Genomic DNA, 19,419 nt, shown 5'->3' with positions numbered 1-19,419 from the left:
TCATACCCCTAGGTAAGTACCATCATCATCCTCCGTGTTACCATGTACCGTGTCCTCCTATATCAGTGTCAAACCCCTAGGTAAGTACCATCGTCCTCCTCCGTGTAGTAAGCGTGTTACCATGTACCATGTCCTCCTATATCAGTGTCAAACCCCAAGGTAAGTACCATCGTCCTCCTCCGTGTAGTAAGCGTGTTACCATGTACCATGTCATCCTCCTATATCAGTGTCATACCCCTAGGTAAGTACCATCGTCATCCTCCGTGTAGTAAGCCTGTTACCATGTACCGTGTCCTCCTCCTATATCAGTGTCATACCCCTAGGTAAGTACCATCGTCATCCTCCGTGTAGTAAGCGTGTTACCATGTACCGTGTCCTCCCCCTATATCAGTGTCATACCCCTAGGTAAGTGCGATCATCATCCTCCGTGTAGTAAGCGTGTTACCATGTACCGTGTCCTCCCCCTATATCAGTGTCATACCCCTAGGTAAGTACCATCGTCATCCTCCGTGTAGTAAGCGTGTTACCATGTACCGTGTCGTCCTCCTATATCAGTGTCATATCCCTAGGTAAGTGCCATCATCATCCTCCGTGTAGTAAGTGTGTTACCATGTACCGTGTCCTCCCCCTATATCAGTGTCATACCCCTAGGTAAGTACCATCGTCATCCTCTGTGTAGTAAGCGTGTTACCATGTACCGTGTCCTCCCCCTATATCAGTGTCATACCCCTAGGTAAGTGCGATCATCATCCTCCGTGTAGTAAGCGTGTTACCATGTACCGTGTCCTCCCCCTATATCAGTGTCATACCCCTAGGTAAGTACCATCGTCATCCTCCGTGTAGTAAGCGTGTTACCATGGACCGTGTCGTCCTCCTATATCAGTGTCATATCCCTAGGTAAGTGCCATCGTCATCCTCCGTGTAGTAAGTGTGTTACCATGTACCGTGTCATACCCCTAGGTAAGTACCATCGTCATCCTCTGTGTAGTAAGCGTGTTACCATGTACCGTGTCCTCCCCCTATATCAGTGTCATACCCCTAGGTAAGTACCATCGTCATCCTCCGTGTAGTAAGCGTGTTACCATGTACCGTGTCCTCCTCCTATATCAGTGCCATACCCCTAGGTAAGTACCATCGTCATCCTCCGTGTAGTAAGCGTGTTACCATGTACCGTGTCCTCCCCCTATATCAGTGTCATACCCCTAGGTAAGTGCCATCGTCATCCTCCGTGTAGTAAGCGTGTTACCATGTACCGTGTCCTCCTCCTATATCCGTGTCATATCCCTAGGTAAGTGCCATCGTCATCCTCCGTGTAGTAAGCGTGTTACCATGTACCGTGTTCTCCTCCTATATCAGTGCCATACCCCTAGGTAAGTACCATCGTCATCCTCCGTGTAGTAAGCGTGTTACCATGTACCGTGTCCTCCTCCTATATCAGTGTCATATCCCTAGGTAAACGCCATCGTCATCCTCCGTGTAGTAAGCGTGTTACCATGTACCGTGTCCTCCCCCTATATCAGTATCATACCCCTAGGTAAGTACCATCGTCATCCTCCGTGTAGTAAGCGTGTTACCATGTAGCGTGTCCCCCTATATCAGTGTCATACCCCTAGGTAAGTACCATCGTCATCCTCCGTGTAGTAAGCGTGTTACCATGTACCGTGTCCTCCCCCTATATCAGTGTCATACCCCTAGGTAAGTACCATCGTTATCCTCCGTGTAGTAAGCGTGTTACCATGTACCGTGTCCTCCTCCTATATCAGTGTCATATCCCTAGGTAAGTGCCATCGTCATCCTCCTTGTAGTAAGCGTGTTACATTGTACCGTGTCCCCCTATATCAGTGTCATACCCCTAGGTAAGTACCATCGTCATCCTCCGTGTAGTAACCGTGTTACCATGCACCGTGTCCTCCCTCTATATCAGTGTCATACCCCTAGGTAAGTGCCATCGTCATCCTCCATGTAGTAAGTGTGTTACCATGTACCGTGTCCTCCTCCTATATCAGTGCCATAACCCTAGGTAAGTGCCATCGTCATCCTCCGTGTAGTAAGCGTGTTACCATGTACCGTGTCCTCCTCCTATATCAGTGTCATATCCCTAGGTAAGTGCCATCGTCATCCTCCGTGTAGTAAGCGTGTTACCATGTACCGTGTCCTCCTCCTATATCAGTGTCATATCCCTAGGTAAGTGCCATCGTCATCCTCCGTGTAGTAAGCGTGTTACCATGTACCGTGTCCTCCTCCAATATCAGTGTGGACTTAGGTGCAGAAATTGTCAGGGTACCGGGTCTCTATTACCTACATAAATGCTTGGTGCAGCCTGTGGCACTCCTGGTACATTAGGCAGATTGGAATCATTTAGGCAAAGTGGATGGTAATAAGCACATATCAGGGTTCTTCGCACGAAGCTCTATCTGTAATTCCAGGTCTTGTACAATGGAACATTTGCCGGGGTGTTTGCCGTACTATCACCATATATACAGCCCTATCTCCCCCCTATCCCGGCTGCTGAGCCGTGTACTCTGCTAGTCTAGTAGGATCCCGGCACCATGATTGAGTCGCACGCAGAAGCGCTCGTAACAGCGTCTAATGGCGATTGCCCGTCTCTGCAAACACTGCTACAAACTCCTTCCCGTGTGTGCATCCGCGCCGCCGAATGTGCCAGGGATGTCCGTGTGTGCCGCTTGTGCTGTCAGACTGCCAGCTCTGTGGCTCTGCAGACGTAGAGCTTGTGCTGTGTCTGGAGGAGCAGACAGGAAACACATTACACAGACCACAAGCTTCTAACATGTCACAATCTCCGAGCTGCAAAACCTCAAACTTCAAGTGTATGTCAGTGTGAGACCAGTATGGGGGGGAGGGGGGGGGAAGGTGAGACCAGTAGAGGGGGAAGGTGAGACCAGTATGGGGGGGAGGGGGGGGAGGCAAGACCAGTATGGGGGGAAGGGGGGGAGGCGAGACCAGTATGGGGGGGGGGGGAGGTGAGACCGGTATGGGGGGGAGGCAAGACCAGTATGGGTTTGAGGGGGAAGGTGAGACCAGTATGGGGGGGAGGGGGGGAGGTGAGACCAGTATGGGGGGGAGGGGGAAGGTGAGACCAGTATGGGGGGGAGGGGGGAGGGGGAAGGTGAGACCAGTATGGGGGGGAGGGGGAAGGTGAGACCAGTATGGGGGGGAGGGGGGGGAGGTGAGACCAGTATGGGGGGGAGGGGGGGAGGTGAGACCAGTATGGGGGGGAGGGGGGGGAGGGGGGGGAGGTGAGACCAGTATGGGGGGGAGGGGGGGGAGGGGGGGAGGTGAGACCAGTATGGGGGGGAGGGGAGGGGGGGAGGTGAGACCAGTATGGGGGGGAGGCGAGACCAGTATGGGAGGAGAGAGGACAGTGTGAGACCAGTGGGCAAGGAGGAGGTCAGTGTGAGACCAGTGGGCGGGGAGGAGGTCAGTGTGAGACCAGTGGGCGGGGGGGAGGTCAGTGTGAGACCAGTGGGCGGGGAGGAGGTCAGTGTGAGACCAGTGGGCGGGGAGGAGGTCAGTGTGAGACCAGTGGGCGGGGAGGAGGTCAGTGTGAGACCAGTGGGCGGGGAGGAGGTCAGTGTGAGACCAGTGGGGGAGGAGGAGGTCAGTGTGTGACCAGTGGGTGGGGAGGAGGTCATTGTGGTGGGGAAGAGGTCAGTGTGTAACCAGTGGATGGGGAGGAGGCCGTGTGTAACCAGTGGATGGGGAGGAGGCCGTGTGTAACCAGTGGATGGGGAGGAGGCCGTGTGTAACCAGTGGGGGGGGAGGAGGCCGTGTGTAACCAGTGGGGGGGGAGGAGGCCCGTGTGTAACCAGTGGGGGGGGAGGAGGCCCGTGTGTAACCAGTGGGGGGGGAGGAGGCCCGTGTGTAACCAGTGGGGGGGGAGGAGGTCCGTGTGTAACCAGTGGGGGGGGGAGGTCAGTGTGTAACCAGTGGGGGGGGGGAGGTCAGTTTGAAACCAGTGGGTGGGGAGGAGGTCAGTGTGGTGGGGTGGAGGTCCGTGTGTAACCAGTGGGGGGGGAGGAGGTCAGTTAGTAACCAGTGGGGGGGGGGGGAGAGGTCAGTTTGTAACCAGTGGGTGGGGAGGAGGTCAGTGTGTAACCAGTGGGTGGGGAGGAGGTCAGTGTGGGGGGGAGGAGGTCTGTGTGTAACCAGTGGGTGGGGAGGAGGTCCGTGTGTAACCAGTGGGTGGGGAGGAGGTCCGTTTGTAACCAGTGGGTGGGGAGGAGGTCCGTGTGTAACCAGTGGGTGGGGAGGAGGTCAGTGTGTAACCAGTGGGTGGGGAGGAGGTCAGTGTGAGGGGGGAGGAGGTCAGTGTGTAACCAGTGGGTGGGGAGGAGGTCAGTGTGAGGGGGGAGGAGGTCAGTGTGTAACCAGTGGGTGGGGAAGAGGTCAGTGTGTAACCAGTGGGTGTTGAGGAGGTCATTGTGGGGGGGAGGTGGTCAGTGTGAGACCAAAATCTTACTACTATTAACATAACGCCTTCAATTACCTAGCGCAGTGGTTCCCAAACTGTGTGCCATGGCACCATGGGGTCCCTTGGGACACTTGCAGGGGTTCCTCAGGTTGGTGGTCCAGCACCAAATCAAATTATGTATGGGCAATGTAATGTAAATATGAGGACAAACATAAGCACAAACCTGTCCCCATCACATAACTGACCCTAAGGATGATAGGTCAGCACATCCCTGTCCCCACCACATAACTGACCCTAAGGGTGACAGGTCAGCACATCCCTGTCCTCACCACATAACTGACCCTAAGGATGACAGGTCATCACATCCCTGTCCTCACCACATAACTGACCCTAAGGATGACAGGTCAGCACATCCCTGTCCCCATCACATAACTGACCCTAAGGATGACAGGTCAGCACATCCCTGTCCTCACCACATAACTGACCCTAAGGATGACAGGTCAGCACATCCCCGTCCTCACCACATAACTGATCCTAAGGGTGACAGGTCAGCACATCCCTGTCCCCACCACATAACTGACCCTAAGGGTGACAGGTCAGCACATCCCTGTCCCCACCACATAACTGACCCTAAGGATGACAGGTCAGCACATCCCTGTCCCCATCACATAACTGACCCTAAGGATGACAGGTCAGCACATCCCTGTCCTCACCACATAACTGACCCTAAGGATGACAGGTCATCACATCCCTGTCCTCACCACATAACTGACCCTAAGGGTGACAGGTCAGCACATCCCTGTCCTCACCACATAACTGACACTAAGGGTGACAGGTCAGCACATCCCTGTCCCCATCACATAACTGACCCTAAGGATGATAGGTCAGCACATCCCTGTCCCCACCACATAACTGACCCTAAGGGTGACAGGTCAGCACATCCCTGTCCTCACCACATAACTGACACTAAGGATGACAGGTCAGCACATCCCTGTCCCCATCACATAACTGACCCTAAGGATGATAGGTCAGCACATCCCTGTCCCCACCACATAACTGACCCTAAGGGTGACAGGTCAGCACATCCCTGTCCTCACCACATAACTGACCCTAAGGGTGACAGGTCAGCACATCCCTGTCCTCACCACATAACTGACCCTAAGGGTGACAGGTCAGCACATCCCTGTCCTCACCACATAACTGACCCTAAGGGTGACAGGTCAGCACATCCCTGTCCTCACCACATAACTGACCCTAAGGGTGACAGGTCAGCACATCCCTGTCCTCACCACATAACTGACCCTAAGGGTGACAGGTCAGCACATCCCTGTCCTCACCACATAACTGACCCTAAGGGTGACAGGTCAGCACATCCCCGTCCTCACCACATAACTGATCCTAAGGGTGACAGGTCAGCACATCCCCGTCCCCACCACATAACTGACCCTAAGGGTGACAGGTCAGCACATCCCCGTCCCCACCACATAACTGACCCTAAGGATGACAGCTCAGCACATCCCCGTCCTCATCACATAACTGACCCTAAGGATGACAGCTCAGCACATCCCTGTCCCCATCACATAACTGACCCTAAGGGTGACAGGTCAGCACATCCCTGTCCTCACCACATAACTGACCCTAAGGATGATAGGTCAGCACATCCCTGTCCCCATCACATAACTGACACTAAGGATGACAGGTCAGCACATCCCTGTCCTCACCACATAACTGACCCTAAGGATGACAGGTCAGCACATCCCTGTCCTCACCACATAACTGACCCTAAGGGTGACAGGTCAGCACATCCCTGTCCTCACCACATAACTGACCCTAAGGGTGACAGGTCATCACATCCCTGTCCTCACCACATAACTGACCCTACGGATGACAGGTCATCACATCCCTGTCCTCACCACATAACTGACCCTAAGGATGACAGGTCAGCACATCCCTGTCCCCATCACATAACTGACCCTAAGGATGACAGGTCAGCACATCCCTGTCCCCATCACATAACTGACCCTAAGGATGATAGGTCAGCACATCCCTGTCCCCATCACATAACTGACACTAAGGATGACAGGTCAGCACATCCCTGTCCTCACCACATAACTGACCCTAAGGGTGACAGGTCAGCACATCCCTGTCCTCACCACATAACTGACCCTAAGGGTGACAGGTCAGCACATCCCTGTCCTCACCACATAACTGACCCTAAGGGTGACAGGTCAGCACATCCCTGTCCTCACCACATAACTGACCCTACGGGTGACAGGTCATCACATCCCTGTCCTCACCACATAACTGACCCTAAGGATGACAGGTCAGCACATCCCTGTCCCCATCACATAACTGACCCTAAGGATGACAGGTCAGCACATCCCTGTCCCCATCACATAACTGACCCTAAGGATGACAGGTCAGCACATCCCTGTCCTCACCACATAACTGACCCTAAGGATGACAGGTCAGCACATCCCTGTCCTCACCACATAACTGACCCTAAGGGTGACAGGTCAGCACATCCCTGTCCTCACCACATAACTGACCCTAAGGATGACAGGTCAGCACATCCCTGTCCTCACCACATAACTGACCCTAAGGATGACAGGTCAGCACATCCCTGTCCCCACCACATAACTGACCCTAAGGATGACAGGTCAGCACACCCCTGTCCTCACCACATAACTGACCCTAAGGGTGACAGGTCATCACATCCCTGTCCTCACCACATAACTGACCCTAAGGATGACAGATCAGCACATCCCTGTCCTCACCACATAACTGACCCTAAGGATGACAGGTCATCACATCCCTGTCCTCACCACATAACTGACCCTAAGGATGACAGGTCATCACATCCCTGTCCCCACCACATAACTGACCCTAAGGATGACAGGTCAGCACATCCCTGTCCTCAGCACATCCCTGTCCCCATCACATAACTGACCCTAAGGGTGGCAGATCAGCACATCCCTGTCCCCATCACATAACTGACCCTAAGGATGACAGGTCAGCACATCCCTGTCCTCACCACATAACTGACCCTAAGGGTGACAGGTCAGCACAATTTACTTCACTTTACTTCATTCTTTCCTGAGTTTCTCAATAACAGATGTTTGGCTTAGGGGGGCAGTGATAACAATTCTGATGCACTAGGGGGGCCGTGATTCAAGAAAGTTTGGGAACCACTGATCTACCACTGTATTTTATTTTATTAACCGTTTCTTATATAGTGCAGCAAATTCCGTTGCGCTTTACAATTTGAATCAACATTAACATTTTACTGGGTTGTAAAAGACATACATACATACATAAGATACGTAAAAGACATACATAAGGGTAAGAGGGCCCTGCTCGCAAGCTTACAATCTATAGGGAAATAGGTGTTGATACACAAGGATAGGTGCTATATATTGCAAATTGGTCCAGCCCGATTGCAGATGTTCTTGGTGAGCTGTATAATCCAATCACACTGGAAAGTTGGCCTAGGGTTAGGGGGATGTTAAATTGATGAAAGAGAAGATGTGATAGGTGTTTACTATGAGAAGAGAGTTTGATAGGGAGCTATAAAGGTAATGTAGGCGGTTCTGGAATCTGATAAGCTTGTCTGGATGTTTGGAGACTAGAGGAAAGTCTTATTGTGCGTGGGAGGGCATTCCACAGGGTGGGTGCAGCCCGAAAAAAGTCCTGTAACCGTGCATGGGAACAAGTAATGCGCGCGGATGAGAGACGCAGATCTTGTGCTGAGCGGAGATATATAGGGTTGGAAGATATTTTGAGATAAGTGAAGAGATGTATGTTGGTGTGGTTTGGTTAATAGCATTATGTGTGAGTGTAAGTATTTAAATTGAATACGGTAGAAGACCGGCAGCCAATGGAGGGACTGACAGAGTGGATCAGCAGACACTGAACGTTTGGTGAGAAAGATCAACCTCGCAGCTGCATTCAAAATGGATTGTAGTGGGGAGAGCCTGTTTTTGGGAAAACCAATAAGGAGACTATTGCAATAGTCAATGCGGGAAATAATGAGTGCGTGTATTAGAGTTTTTGCAGTGTCTTGCGTAAGATATGGTCGAATTTTTGATATGTTTCTTAGATGTATGTAACATGATTTAGAGACAGATTGAATGTGGGGAACAAAAGACAGTTCAGAGTCAAGGATGACACCTAGGCAGCGAGCTTGTGGGGTGGGGTTGATTGTTGAGTTGTCAACATTGATAGAGATATCAGGTTGGTAACTACTATTGTCCGATGGAAATATAATTCTGTTTTGGATATATTAAGTTTGAGGTGGTGAGATGACATCCAAGATGAAATGGCAGAGAGACATTCAGTGACACGGACCAATACAGATGGTGACAAATCTTTGGAGGATAGGTAGATTTGAGTATCGTCCGCATACAAATGATACTGAACACCAAAAAAGCTGATTAGTTTGCCAAGAGAGGGGGTATAGATTGAGAAAAGCAGGGGACCTAATACTGAACTTGTGGTACTCCCAGTGATAGAGGTAGCGAGGAGGAGGCAGAATCAGAAAAGCGAACAGTGTAGGAGCGATTAGATGGGTAGGATGAGAACCAAGAAAGGGCTGTGTCCTGATGACCTAGGGATTGTAGTGTTTGTATGAGAAGAGAGTGGTCAACAGTGTCAAAGGCAGCAGAGAGAGCTAGAAGAATTAGAAGTGAGTAATGGCCTTTAGCCTTGGCAGTGACCAGATCATTTACTACCTTAGTCAGTGCTGTCTCTGTGGAGTGCTGGGAACGGAAGCCAGACTGAAGTGGGTCCAATAAGTTGTGGGTGTTAAAGTGTGTGAGGCGAGTGTAGGCAAGTCTCTCCAGTAGCTTGGAGGGGCAAGGGAGCTGGGAGATAGGACGGTAATTTGAAAGAGAGTTAGGGTCAGAATTTTGTTTTTTCAAAATGGGAGTTATCACTGCATGCTTGAACAGTGATGGAAAGATACCAGTAGAGAAAGAGAGATTACAGGTTTTAGTTAAGTGTGGGATGAGCACAGGAGACAGAGCTTCACTGATTTGTGAGGGCATAGGATCAACAGGAGAGGTAGTAGAGTAGGAGGATGAGAAGAGTGTAGATACTTCATCTTCATTAGTGGAGTCAAATGATGAGAACGTGCCACTGGATTCAGGTAGGGAATTGTACAAGTGCCTGGCTGAGGAAGTGCATACCATTTCATTTCGGATATTATCAATCTTGTTCTTGCGGAGAGCGGCATACTGTACATAAGGCTATTAGTGTTGGGAGAGCGGCATACTGTACACAGGGCTATTAGTGCTGGAAGAGCGGCATCCTGTACACAGGGCTATTAGCGCTTGGAGAGCGGCATACTGTACACAGCTATTAGCGCTGGGAGAGCGGCATCCTGTACTCAGGGCTATTAGTGCTGGGAGAGCGGCATACTGTACACAGGGCTATTAGTGCTGGGAGAGCGGCATACCGTACACAGAGCTATTAGTGCTGGGAGAGCTGCATACCGTACACAGGACTATTAGTGCTGGGAAAGCGGCATACTGTACACAGGGCTATTAGTGCTGGGAGAGCGGCATACTGTACACAGGGCTGTTAGTGCTGAGAGAGCGGCATCCTGTACACAGGACTATTAGTGCAGGGAGAGAGGCATCCTGTACACAGGACTATTAGTGCTGGGAGAGCGGCATCCTGTACACAGGGCTATTAGTGCTGGGAGAGCGGCATACTGTACACAGGGCTGTTACTGCTGGGAGAGTGGCATACTGTACACAGGGCTATTAGTGCTGGGAGAGTGGCATCCTGTACACAGGGCTATTAGTGCTGGGAGAGTGGCATCCTGTACACAGGGCTATTAGTGCTGGGAGAGCGGCATCCTGTACACAGGGCTATTAGTGCTGGGAGAGCGGCATCCTGTACACAGGGCTATTAGTGCTGGGAGAGCGGCATCCTGTACACAGGGCTATTAGTGCTGGGAGAGCGGCATACTGTACACAGGGCTATTAGCGCTTGGAGAGCGGCATACTGTACACAGGGCTATTAGCGCTTGGAGAGCGGCATACTGTACACAGGGCTATTAGCGCTGGGAGAGCAGCATACTGTACACAGGGCTATTAGCGCTTGGAGAGCGGCATACTGTACACAGGGCTATTAGCGCTGGGAGAGCGGCATACTGTACACAGGGCTATTAGTGCTGGGAGAGCGGCATCCTGTACACAGGGCTATTAGTGCTGGGAGAGCGGCATACTGTACACAGGGCTATTAGTGCAGGGAGAGCGGCATACTGTGCACAGGGCTATTAGTGCTGGGAGAGCAGGAGGATCACAGCCGGAGCATGGAGAAGAGTCCCAGGGAGGATGCACGGGGTATTATAGGGTTCTTATGGGGTAGGGCTAGAGAGATTAACCCTGTACTAACACAGGGGTTTCTGTGCACAACAACAAGAGACAAGAAATAGCCACATTGATGATAATATTATCTGCAGCAGGATCCTGCGGAGTCTGTAACTCTGATAGTGATATTCCTGGGCTTTCTAATGTTTATTTTCTAATAAATGGGGTCCCTGAACAATCTGGAGCTCTTACCATGTAGAGGAGAATAGTTTAAACTTTACTGTAGATTGTAAGCTCTTACGATCAGGGCCACTTCCTCTTGTATTCTTGCCCAGTGTGGCCACCCCCATCTTGCCCACCTGGCGTCCTTGTCCCCTACCACATGCATGTTCTCCGTGTAACCTAGAATTACATCATATGTGCTGAGCTTTGTGTCTATGCTCCAGCTTTCAGGTTGTCTAGTTCTGCTTTGCCTCCAGCATGTCCTTCTGTCTCTCTGTCTGTCCTTTGTGCCTGACGTATGATATGAGGATAATAGCATGTGGGGGTCTTTCCTCAGGGCAGTAGGCAGCATTTATACTTGAGCCCAGTACCCGACTATACAACTAGTGCAACTAGATCCGTGTCTGTCCCCTGCCAGGGTCCGGCTCCCCCGTTATTGGTAGCATGAGGCAGAGGGTGAGCCTTGTATAACATTATATATTGGCAGAAGCTCTGGAATGTGACTGCTAGAAATTACTTCTGGCCTTAACCATTTCCAAGCCAGGTCTGTGTGATGAAACATTTGTGACCTGGCAGCTCTCTCAGATGAATGTAGCATGGCCAGGCCTGGCAGCATGGGATGTAGGTTTCCACGTCGCAACAATACCTTCGATCAGTAAACCGGGTGTCGGGCTCCCGGCGTAGGTCTAATGACAGGCATCAGGATTGGTTTCCTGACTGCTACCCGCAACAAGACAGACAAGGAGTCTTTACTTAACATGGCCCTCTCATCTTCTTGCCAACGCTCTTTCATAGGTTGATTCAAACACAGACCTTTGTGGGCCCTATAGCAGCATTTTCAAGCTGCCCTAATGGTTCTAGAGAGACACCTCTGCATTGGATGTTTATTTCATGCCTCGTAGTGCCACACATTGCCCCCAATTCCCATGCCAAATAGTGTCCCACGGACATTGTCACATTGTACTGACCACAGTTCATATTATGCTACACTGTAGTGCCCCCAGTTCATTTTATGCCACACTGTAGTGCCCCCAGTTCATTTTATGCCACACTGTAGTGTCCCCAGTTCATTTTATGCCACACTGTAGTGTCCCCAGTTCTTGTTATGCCACACTGTAGTGTCCCCAGTTCTTGTTATGCCACACTGTAGAGCCCTTCAGTTCACATTATGACACACTGTACTGCCCCCAGTTCACATTATGCCACACTGTACTGCCCCCATTCCACATTATGCCACACTGTACTGCCCCCAGTTCACATTATGCCACCCTGTACTGCCCCTAGTTCACATTATGCCACACTATAGTACCTTCTGTTAATATTTTGCCACATTACAGTGCCGCCAGTTCATAGTGTGCCTTACTACAGTGCCCTCCAGTTCATATTCTGTAACATTATAGTGACCCCAGTATATTATAGCATCCATTACACACGCACCCCTCACCATGATAACATCAACTACACACACCACTCAATGAAAATGGGATGCTACCCCTTTAGGAAACCTTATCCTATCTTACATAGAAGTCTGGTAAGATAGAGATGTACTAAGCTCTGGAAAGAGATAAACTACCAGCCATTCAGCTCCTGTCATGTTACAGGCTGTGTTTGAAAACTACCAGTTAGGAGCTGATTGGTTAGTAGTTTATAACTCCTCATATTTATCACTTTCCAGAGCTTAGTACATCTGCCCCTTATATGGGTGGATGTATGAATTTTGGCAAACAAAGTGATACATCCCGCCCTCTATCGCCTCCATACCGGCATCTGCGATTGCTGATATGCAAGAATACTTACCCTACAGGGCAGCTCTTCTGATGACAGCTGTCCCGGCCATGAGAAGACATCCCGGTTTATGACATGGGCGTCCTATTGAACATGTGTAAATAGGGGGAGGGGGAGGATTGGAGAGGGATCCCTTATGTCTGTCCCATAAATATATATAAATATATATTATAAGAGAGGCAGAGGGTGGGTGGTGCTCCAGTCCCAGTAGCCAGTGAAACAGCTGTTAGAGCGCATGTTCCAGTTCATATTTCTATCCGTTCCCTGATGGTGATAAAATAATGAAGTATATATAAATGTCAGAGAGCTGCTTTTTGTGGATCCTTAGTGTCACCCTCTGCCTTCGTTTAATTGTTTAAATAAATAAATGTATATATATGTGTACATACCTAATATTATTTGTAATGAGGAGACTGATGCAGATGAGAGTGATGAAGGTCGGCCGGGGGCGGGTGTACGAGGCTGCTACATGGATATAACTTTGGGAACCCTTACGCCTATGTCTCATTGCCCTGTCTGTCCCATGCTGTTGTACATACAGTATATACAGCCCTTCTGTATCCTGACGGAAGAATATTCTCATCTTTTCTTTGCAGACAGCTCGCTCAGAGCCACGTTGATGACTAGGAAGGCACGGGTAACCTCCGGTGATAGTGCTACTTTGTACTGCAGGGTGACAGCGGCGTACAGCCTGCCGGATAAATTCCTGCTCTGGTCCTGGGACTTCCAGCCCAGCTCCAACCCAACGCGGCCATTTCAGAGTGTGGCCACAGTGTCCAGGAACGGCCTGTCCTGGGGGGATTCATCCTCCGGCTTCCAAGGAAAAGCGCAGCTCTCCGTAGAGGGGCACAAGGCCAATTTGACGATTTTCAGGGTCCAGCAAGAGCAGGATGGGTCATACGTGTGCAAAGTCGGGATCCTGTATCCAGACATCAATGTGACGACACCTTCAGTCTCCTCTAATGTCATGGCCGTAAAAGTCCAGTTACCATGTAAGTACGGCCGTCACTAGTAGTGTATATGTAGGATCAAATAGTCCCTATTAGTAACATTTATTTGGGATATACTTGGCATCCCGGTGCTCAGAATCCCGGCAGCTGCGATTTCCAAACGTTCCGATGTCGTGTACGATTTAACAGTAGTTACAAATAGAGTACCAATCCCGCACCAGCCATATATTTTGTCATTAATAGTTAACAGTTTCGTTTGTCCTCTCTCCAATTAGCTGGTAATCAATTCATCTGTATCGAGAGAATAAATATAAAGCTGCTGAGGTGCTACCCACTACTTAAACATTATAGAAATCACATATACAAAGAAGAAAAGTAAGTAGCTTTAATGGGTGCACTGGGACCCACGTTGGTAATTTAAAATGTAATATTTTTAATAGGTATGCATTAAAATCTCACTATATTAAATTTGCAAAGATGGTGAAATATTAAAAGATAGAATTGTGCAAAAGAGATGAAAATTAATGTGTACAATAAAATATGCAAAACAAAACCGTTGTCAATTTGTCATTGTTTCAATATGATCAGTGTTTAGTAGCTAGTGGTTCATTACTTATTATAGTTTTTTCTGTTATTTATGTTGCAAATAATTATTTCTTAAGGTTAAATGCCTTCATCAGCTCCTAGAAGGAAGTAACAAATTGTATAAAAAAATACAGTGAGTAATATTGTGTATAGTCAGTTTCCCAAACTGATACAATGTCTTCTCTTCCTATACTTAGATGCCTTATCCTTATGTATTGCCATGCAATGCTTATAGTGAATATTTGTTAGCTATGCAGTATATACAAATATATGTTGTATTCTGAATCTCTTAGCTGTAAGGTTAAATCCCACACAGCAGGTATATGTTAGTATATAATTGGTCAACACACCTAGTAATAATGGGTCTCCACTACATGTGATATATAATAGTAGTAGTTCCCATTATATCATGTGTGTGTGAATCACATACCATAAAAAAAGATTTTATAGGTAAAAATAACCTTTACAGCTCTGGGTATTCATGTATACAATAGTGTAGCTGAATCTTTAGGCAATTGTAATCATTCCCAGCACTGCGTATAGTACATGTATCATTTTATACATCAGTAGCTGGAGCATAGGCCTCATATAATTAGCATAGCTTTCACTAATTGTAGGCAATAGCAATTAGTCTCAGCACAATGTATAGTGCATATATCATTTTACTTTGACATCAATGGCTGGGATTTATATCCATTTAGCAACATATTTAACATTGACTTTTAATTACATGACATTGACAATCGGTTACAGATAGCCTACGGCCGTTTCACCAGTCAGGCTTTCTCAAGGCATCAGCTGTCATGTCATTTCCTTTTCCTTAAATCCCCTTCCCTAAGTTCTGATTGGTTATCAGCAAATCAATCATGTTTAACATTATTAGAATGGTAGTATAATCTTAATAATAATCCACCAACATCCACTTCTTAAAACATAAATATGAACAATTGATTTCATTATATTAAGTATAATGTTAAAACACTTCCTCTGATGTTTTTATTTGTGATGTCTCATCCTATATAAAATTTGATTTTGAGTTTATCCATTATATACATAAAAATTATTCCTTTATGTCAGATCTTCTATATCTTTCCATTATTTTTCTATTTATACATATCTCTCATAGGGGTGATGATATTTCTATCATGATGAAAAGAAGTATACATAGGGACAGTGAAATATAAGACACACATACCAATATATATCCAAAGTATATCACAATCCATCTCCATCCATCTAGCATTATCATGGTACATTTTATAACATCACATTTTATAGATCACTTCATTTCAGTATTATTATCTTTTAGATAGTGATTACATTATTAGAATGGTGGTATAGTCTTAATAGCAATCCACTAACATCTACTTCCTATAACATAAATATATAACTGAGAGATATGTAGCAGTGCTGGGAATGATTACAATTGCCTAAAGATTCAGCTACACTATTGTATACATGAATACCCAGAGCTGTAAAGGTTATTTTTACCTATAAAATCTTTTTTTATGGTATGTGATTCACACACACATGACATAATGGGAACTACTACTATTATATATCACATGTAGTGGAGACCCATTATTACTAGGTGTGTTGACCAATTATATACTAACATATACCTGCTGTGTGGGATTTAACCTTACAGCTAAGAGATTCAGAATACAACATATATTTGTGTATACTGCATAGCTAACAAATATTCACTATAAGCATTGCATGGCAATACATAAGGATAAGGCATCTAAGTATAGGAAGAGAAGACATTGTATCAGTTTGGGAAACTGACTATACACAATATTACTCAATGTATTTTTTTTATACAATTTGCTACTTCCTTCTAGGAGCTGATGAAGGCATTTAACCTTAAGAAATAATTATTTGCAACATAAATAAGAGAATAAACTATAATAAGTAATGAACCACTAGCTACTAAACACTGATCATATTGAAACAATGACAAATTGACAACGGTTTTGTTTTGCATATTTTATTGTACACATTAATTTTCATCTCTTTTGCACAATTCTATCTTTTTATATTTCACCATCTTAGCAAATTTAATATAGTGAGATTTTAATGCATACCTATTAAAAATATTACATTTTAAATTACCAACGTGGGTCCCAGTGCACCCATTAAAGCTACTTACTTTTCTTCTTTGTATATGTGATTTCTGTCGTGTATGATTTCCCTTCAGATTCTTCCCTTGAATTTATTTACGATTTGTGCCAAGAAACAATTGTACAAACAAGCGTAGGATCAAATGTGTCATGGAGCGATTGCTTACATCATATGATTACATCATACAACGGATCTTTCAACAAGCAAAACAGCATACGATGTGTGTCACATTGTACACGATTGGTTGAAATCTCACTGCAGGTTCATGTGATTCACGACGCCGGAGACGCGCATCGCATAGAAAACGCAATTTTTTACACGATTGGTCGTTACGATTGATCGAACCATATCGTGTAAACACCGCACCGTGTATGGGCCCCTTTAGGCTGTTGGAGGGTTAGGTTTCAGAAAAGGTGGGTTAGGGGAAGGGTTAGATTATTTACCTGCACGTGTCGGGATTTCCACTGTCAGGATTCTGGCCGCCAGCACTTCGTGCACCAGGATCGCATACCAAGCCTCATTTCATCCTCTCCGAGATTATAGTAATCATCACAAACTGTAGTAAATCCTACTCAGTCCCAGTATTCCCTGCCAGTATCACTCCACGGACCTCAACAGTGGCACAAGGCTCCCACGTACAGGGCAGCGACCTATGAGCAGTGGAACAAGGTTCCCATGTACAGGGCAGCGACCTATGATCAGTGGTACAGGGTTCCCATGTACAGGGCAGTGACCTATGATCAGTGGCACAAGGTTCCCATGTACAGGGCAGTGACCTATGATCAGTGGCACAAGGTTCCCATGTACAGGGCAGTGACCTATGATCAGTGACACAAGGTTCCCATGTACAGGGCAGTGACCTATGATCAGTCGCACAAGGTTCTCATGTACAGGGCAGTGACCTATGATCAGTGGCACAAGGTTCCCATGTACAGGGCAGTGACCTATGATCAGTGGCACAAGGATCCCATGTACAGGGCAGTGACCTATGATCAGTGACACAAGGTTCCCATGTACAGGGCAGTGACCTAGGATCAGTGGTACAAGGTTCCCATGTACAGGGCAGTGACCTATGATCAGTGGCACAGGGTTCCCATGTACAGGGCAGTGACCTATGATCAGTGACACAAGGTTCCCATGTACAGGGCAGTGACACAAGGTTCCCATGTACAGGGCAGTGACCTAGGATCAGTGGCAGAAGGTTCCCATGTACAGGGCAGTGACCTATGATCAGTGGCACAAGGTTCCCATGTACAGGGCTGCGACCTATGATCAGTGGCACAAGGTTCCCATATACAGGGCAGCGACCTATGATCAGTGACACAAGGTTCCCATGTACAGGGCAGTGACCTATGATCAGTGACACAAGGTTCCCATGTACAGGGCAGTGACACAAGGTTCCCATGTACAGGGCAGTGACCTAGGATCAGTGGCAGAAGGTTCCCATGTACAGGGCAGTGACCTATGATCAGTGGCACAAGGTTCCCATGTACAGGGCTGCGACCTATGATCAGTGGCACAAGGTTCCCATATACAGGGCAGCGACCTATGATCAGTGACACAAGGTTCCCATGTACAGGGCAGTGACCTATGATCAGTGACACAAGGTTCCCATGTACAGGGCAGCGACCTATGATCAGTGACACAAGGTTCCCATGTACAGGGCAGCGACCTATGATCAGTGGCACAAGGTTCCCATGTACAGGGCAGCGACCTATGATCAGTGGTACAAGATTCCCATGTACAGGGCAGCGACCTATGATCAGCCGGACAAGGTTCCCAAGTACAGGGCAGCGACCTATGATCAGTGACACAAGGTTCCCATGTACAGGGCAGTGACCTATGATCAGTGACACAAGGTTCCCATGTACAGGGCAGTGACCTATGATCAGTGACACCAGGTTCCCACGTACAGGGCAGCGACCTATGATCAGTGACACAAGGTTCCCATGTACAGGGCAGCGACCTATGATCAGTGGCACAAGGTTCCCATGTACAGGGCAGCGACCTATGATCAGTGACACAAGGTTCCCATGTACAGGGCAGCGACCTATGATCAGTGGCACAAGGTTCCCATGTACAGGGCAGCGACCTATGATCAGTGGTACAAGGTTCCCATGTACAGGGCAGTGACCTATGATCAGCGGTACAAGGTTCCCACGTACAGGGCAGCGACCTATGATCAGTGACACAAGGTTCCCATGTACAGGGCAGTGACCTATGATCAGTGACACAAGGTTCCCACGTACAGGGCAGTGACCTATGATCAGTGACACCAGGTTCCCACGTACAGGGCAGCGACCTATGATCAGTGACACAAGGTTCCCATGTACAGGGCAGCGACCTATGATCAGTGGCACAAGGTTCTCATGTACAGGGCAGTGACCTATGATCAGTGGCACAAGGTTCTCATTTACAGGGCAGCGTCCTATGATCAGTGGCACAAGGTTCCCATGTACAGGGCAGCGTCCTATGATCAGTGGCACAAGGTTCCCATGTACAGGGCAGTGACCTATGATCAGTGGCACAAGGTTCCCATGTACAGGGCAGTGACCTATGATCTGTGGCACAAGGTTCCCATGTACAGGGCAGTGACCTATGATCAGTGGCACAAGGTTCCCATGTACAGGGCAGCGACACAAGGTTCCCATGTACAGGGCAGCGACCTATGATCTGTGAAGCTGTTTCCCTTTTTGGCCGCCTTCAATTCATCAGCCATCTCTGATATACAGATCTCGCCACCAGCTCTCGGAAGAGCATAACTCTGCTGACAGCTTTACACAGCCGGGCCTACGACAGCGCAGACACTTGGAGGTGGTAACGCCGCACAGGACCCCTTCATTGGTCCCGCTGTTCTATCGCTCCAGGACACCCTCCGCTTATGCTACATCTAAAGGTCCCTGACGGTAACTCTAATACTCCTGCTGCCACAGAGCAATGTATCACCTGGAAGACTTATTACTGTGTAGAGACTGACGAGGACTGCTCCGAGAGTCTCCACGGT

General features: G+C 48.1%; 1 protein-coding gene across 1 annotated transcript in view; it reads left to right on the top strand.

Moving 5' to 3' along the window:
- The window catches only part of LOC148506426 (immunoglobulin superfamily member 3-like), a 60,333-nt gene that overhangs the window by 22,840 nt on the left and 18,074 nt on the right, over positions 1 to 19,419 (top strand). Inside the window, exon 6 of the mRNA XM_088446790.1 lies at positions 13,353 to 13,748. Within this exon, the coding sequence (XP_088302916.1) occupies positions 13,353 to 13,748 (396 nt within the window). The remainder of the gene's footprint in view (positions 1 to 13,352; positions 13,749 to 19,419) is intronic.

This window comes from Taudactylus pleione, unplaced genomic scaffold, assembly GCF_031769625.1.
Source record: "Taudactylus pleione unplaced genomic scaffold, aTauple2 ptg000405l, whole genome shotgun sequence".
Lineage (NCBI taxonomy): Eukaryota > Metazoa > Chordata > Amphibia > Anura > Myobatrachidae > Taudactylus > Taudactylus pleione.
The sequence above is the reverse complement of the archived record's forward strand: the minus strand, read 5'-3'. Positions and strand labels throughout refer to the sequence as shown.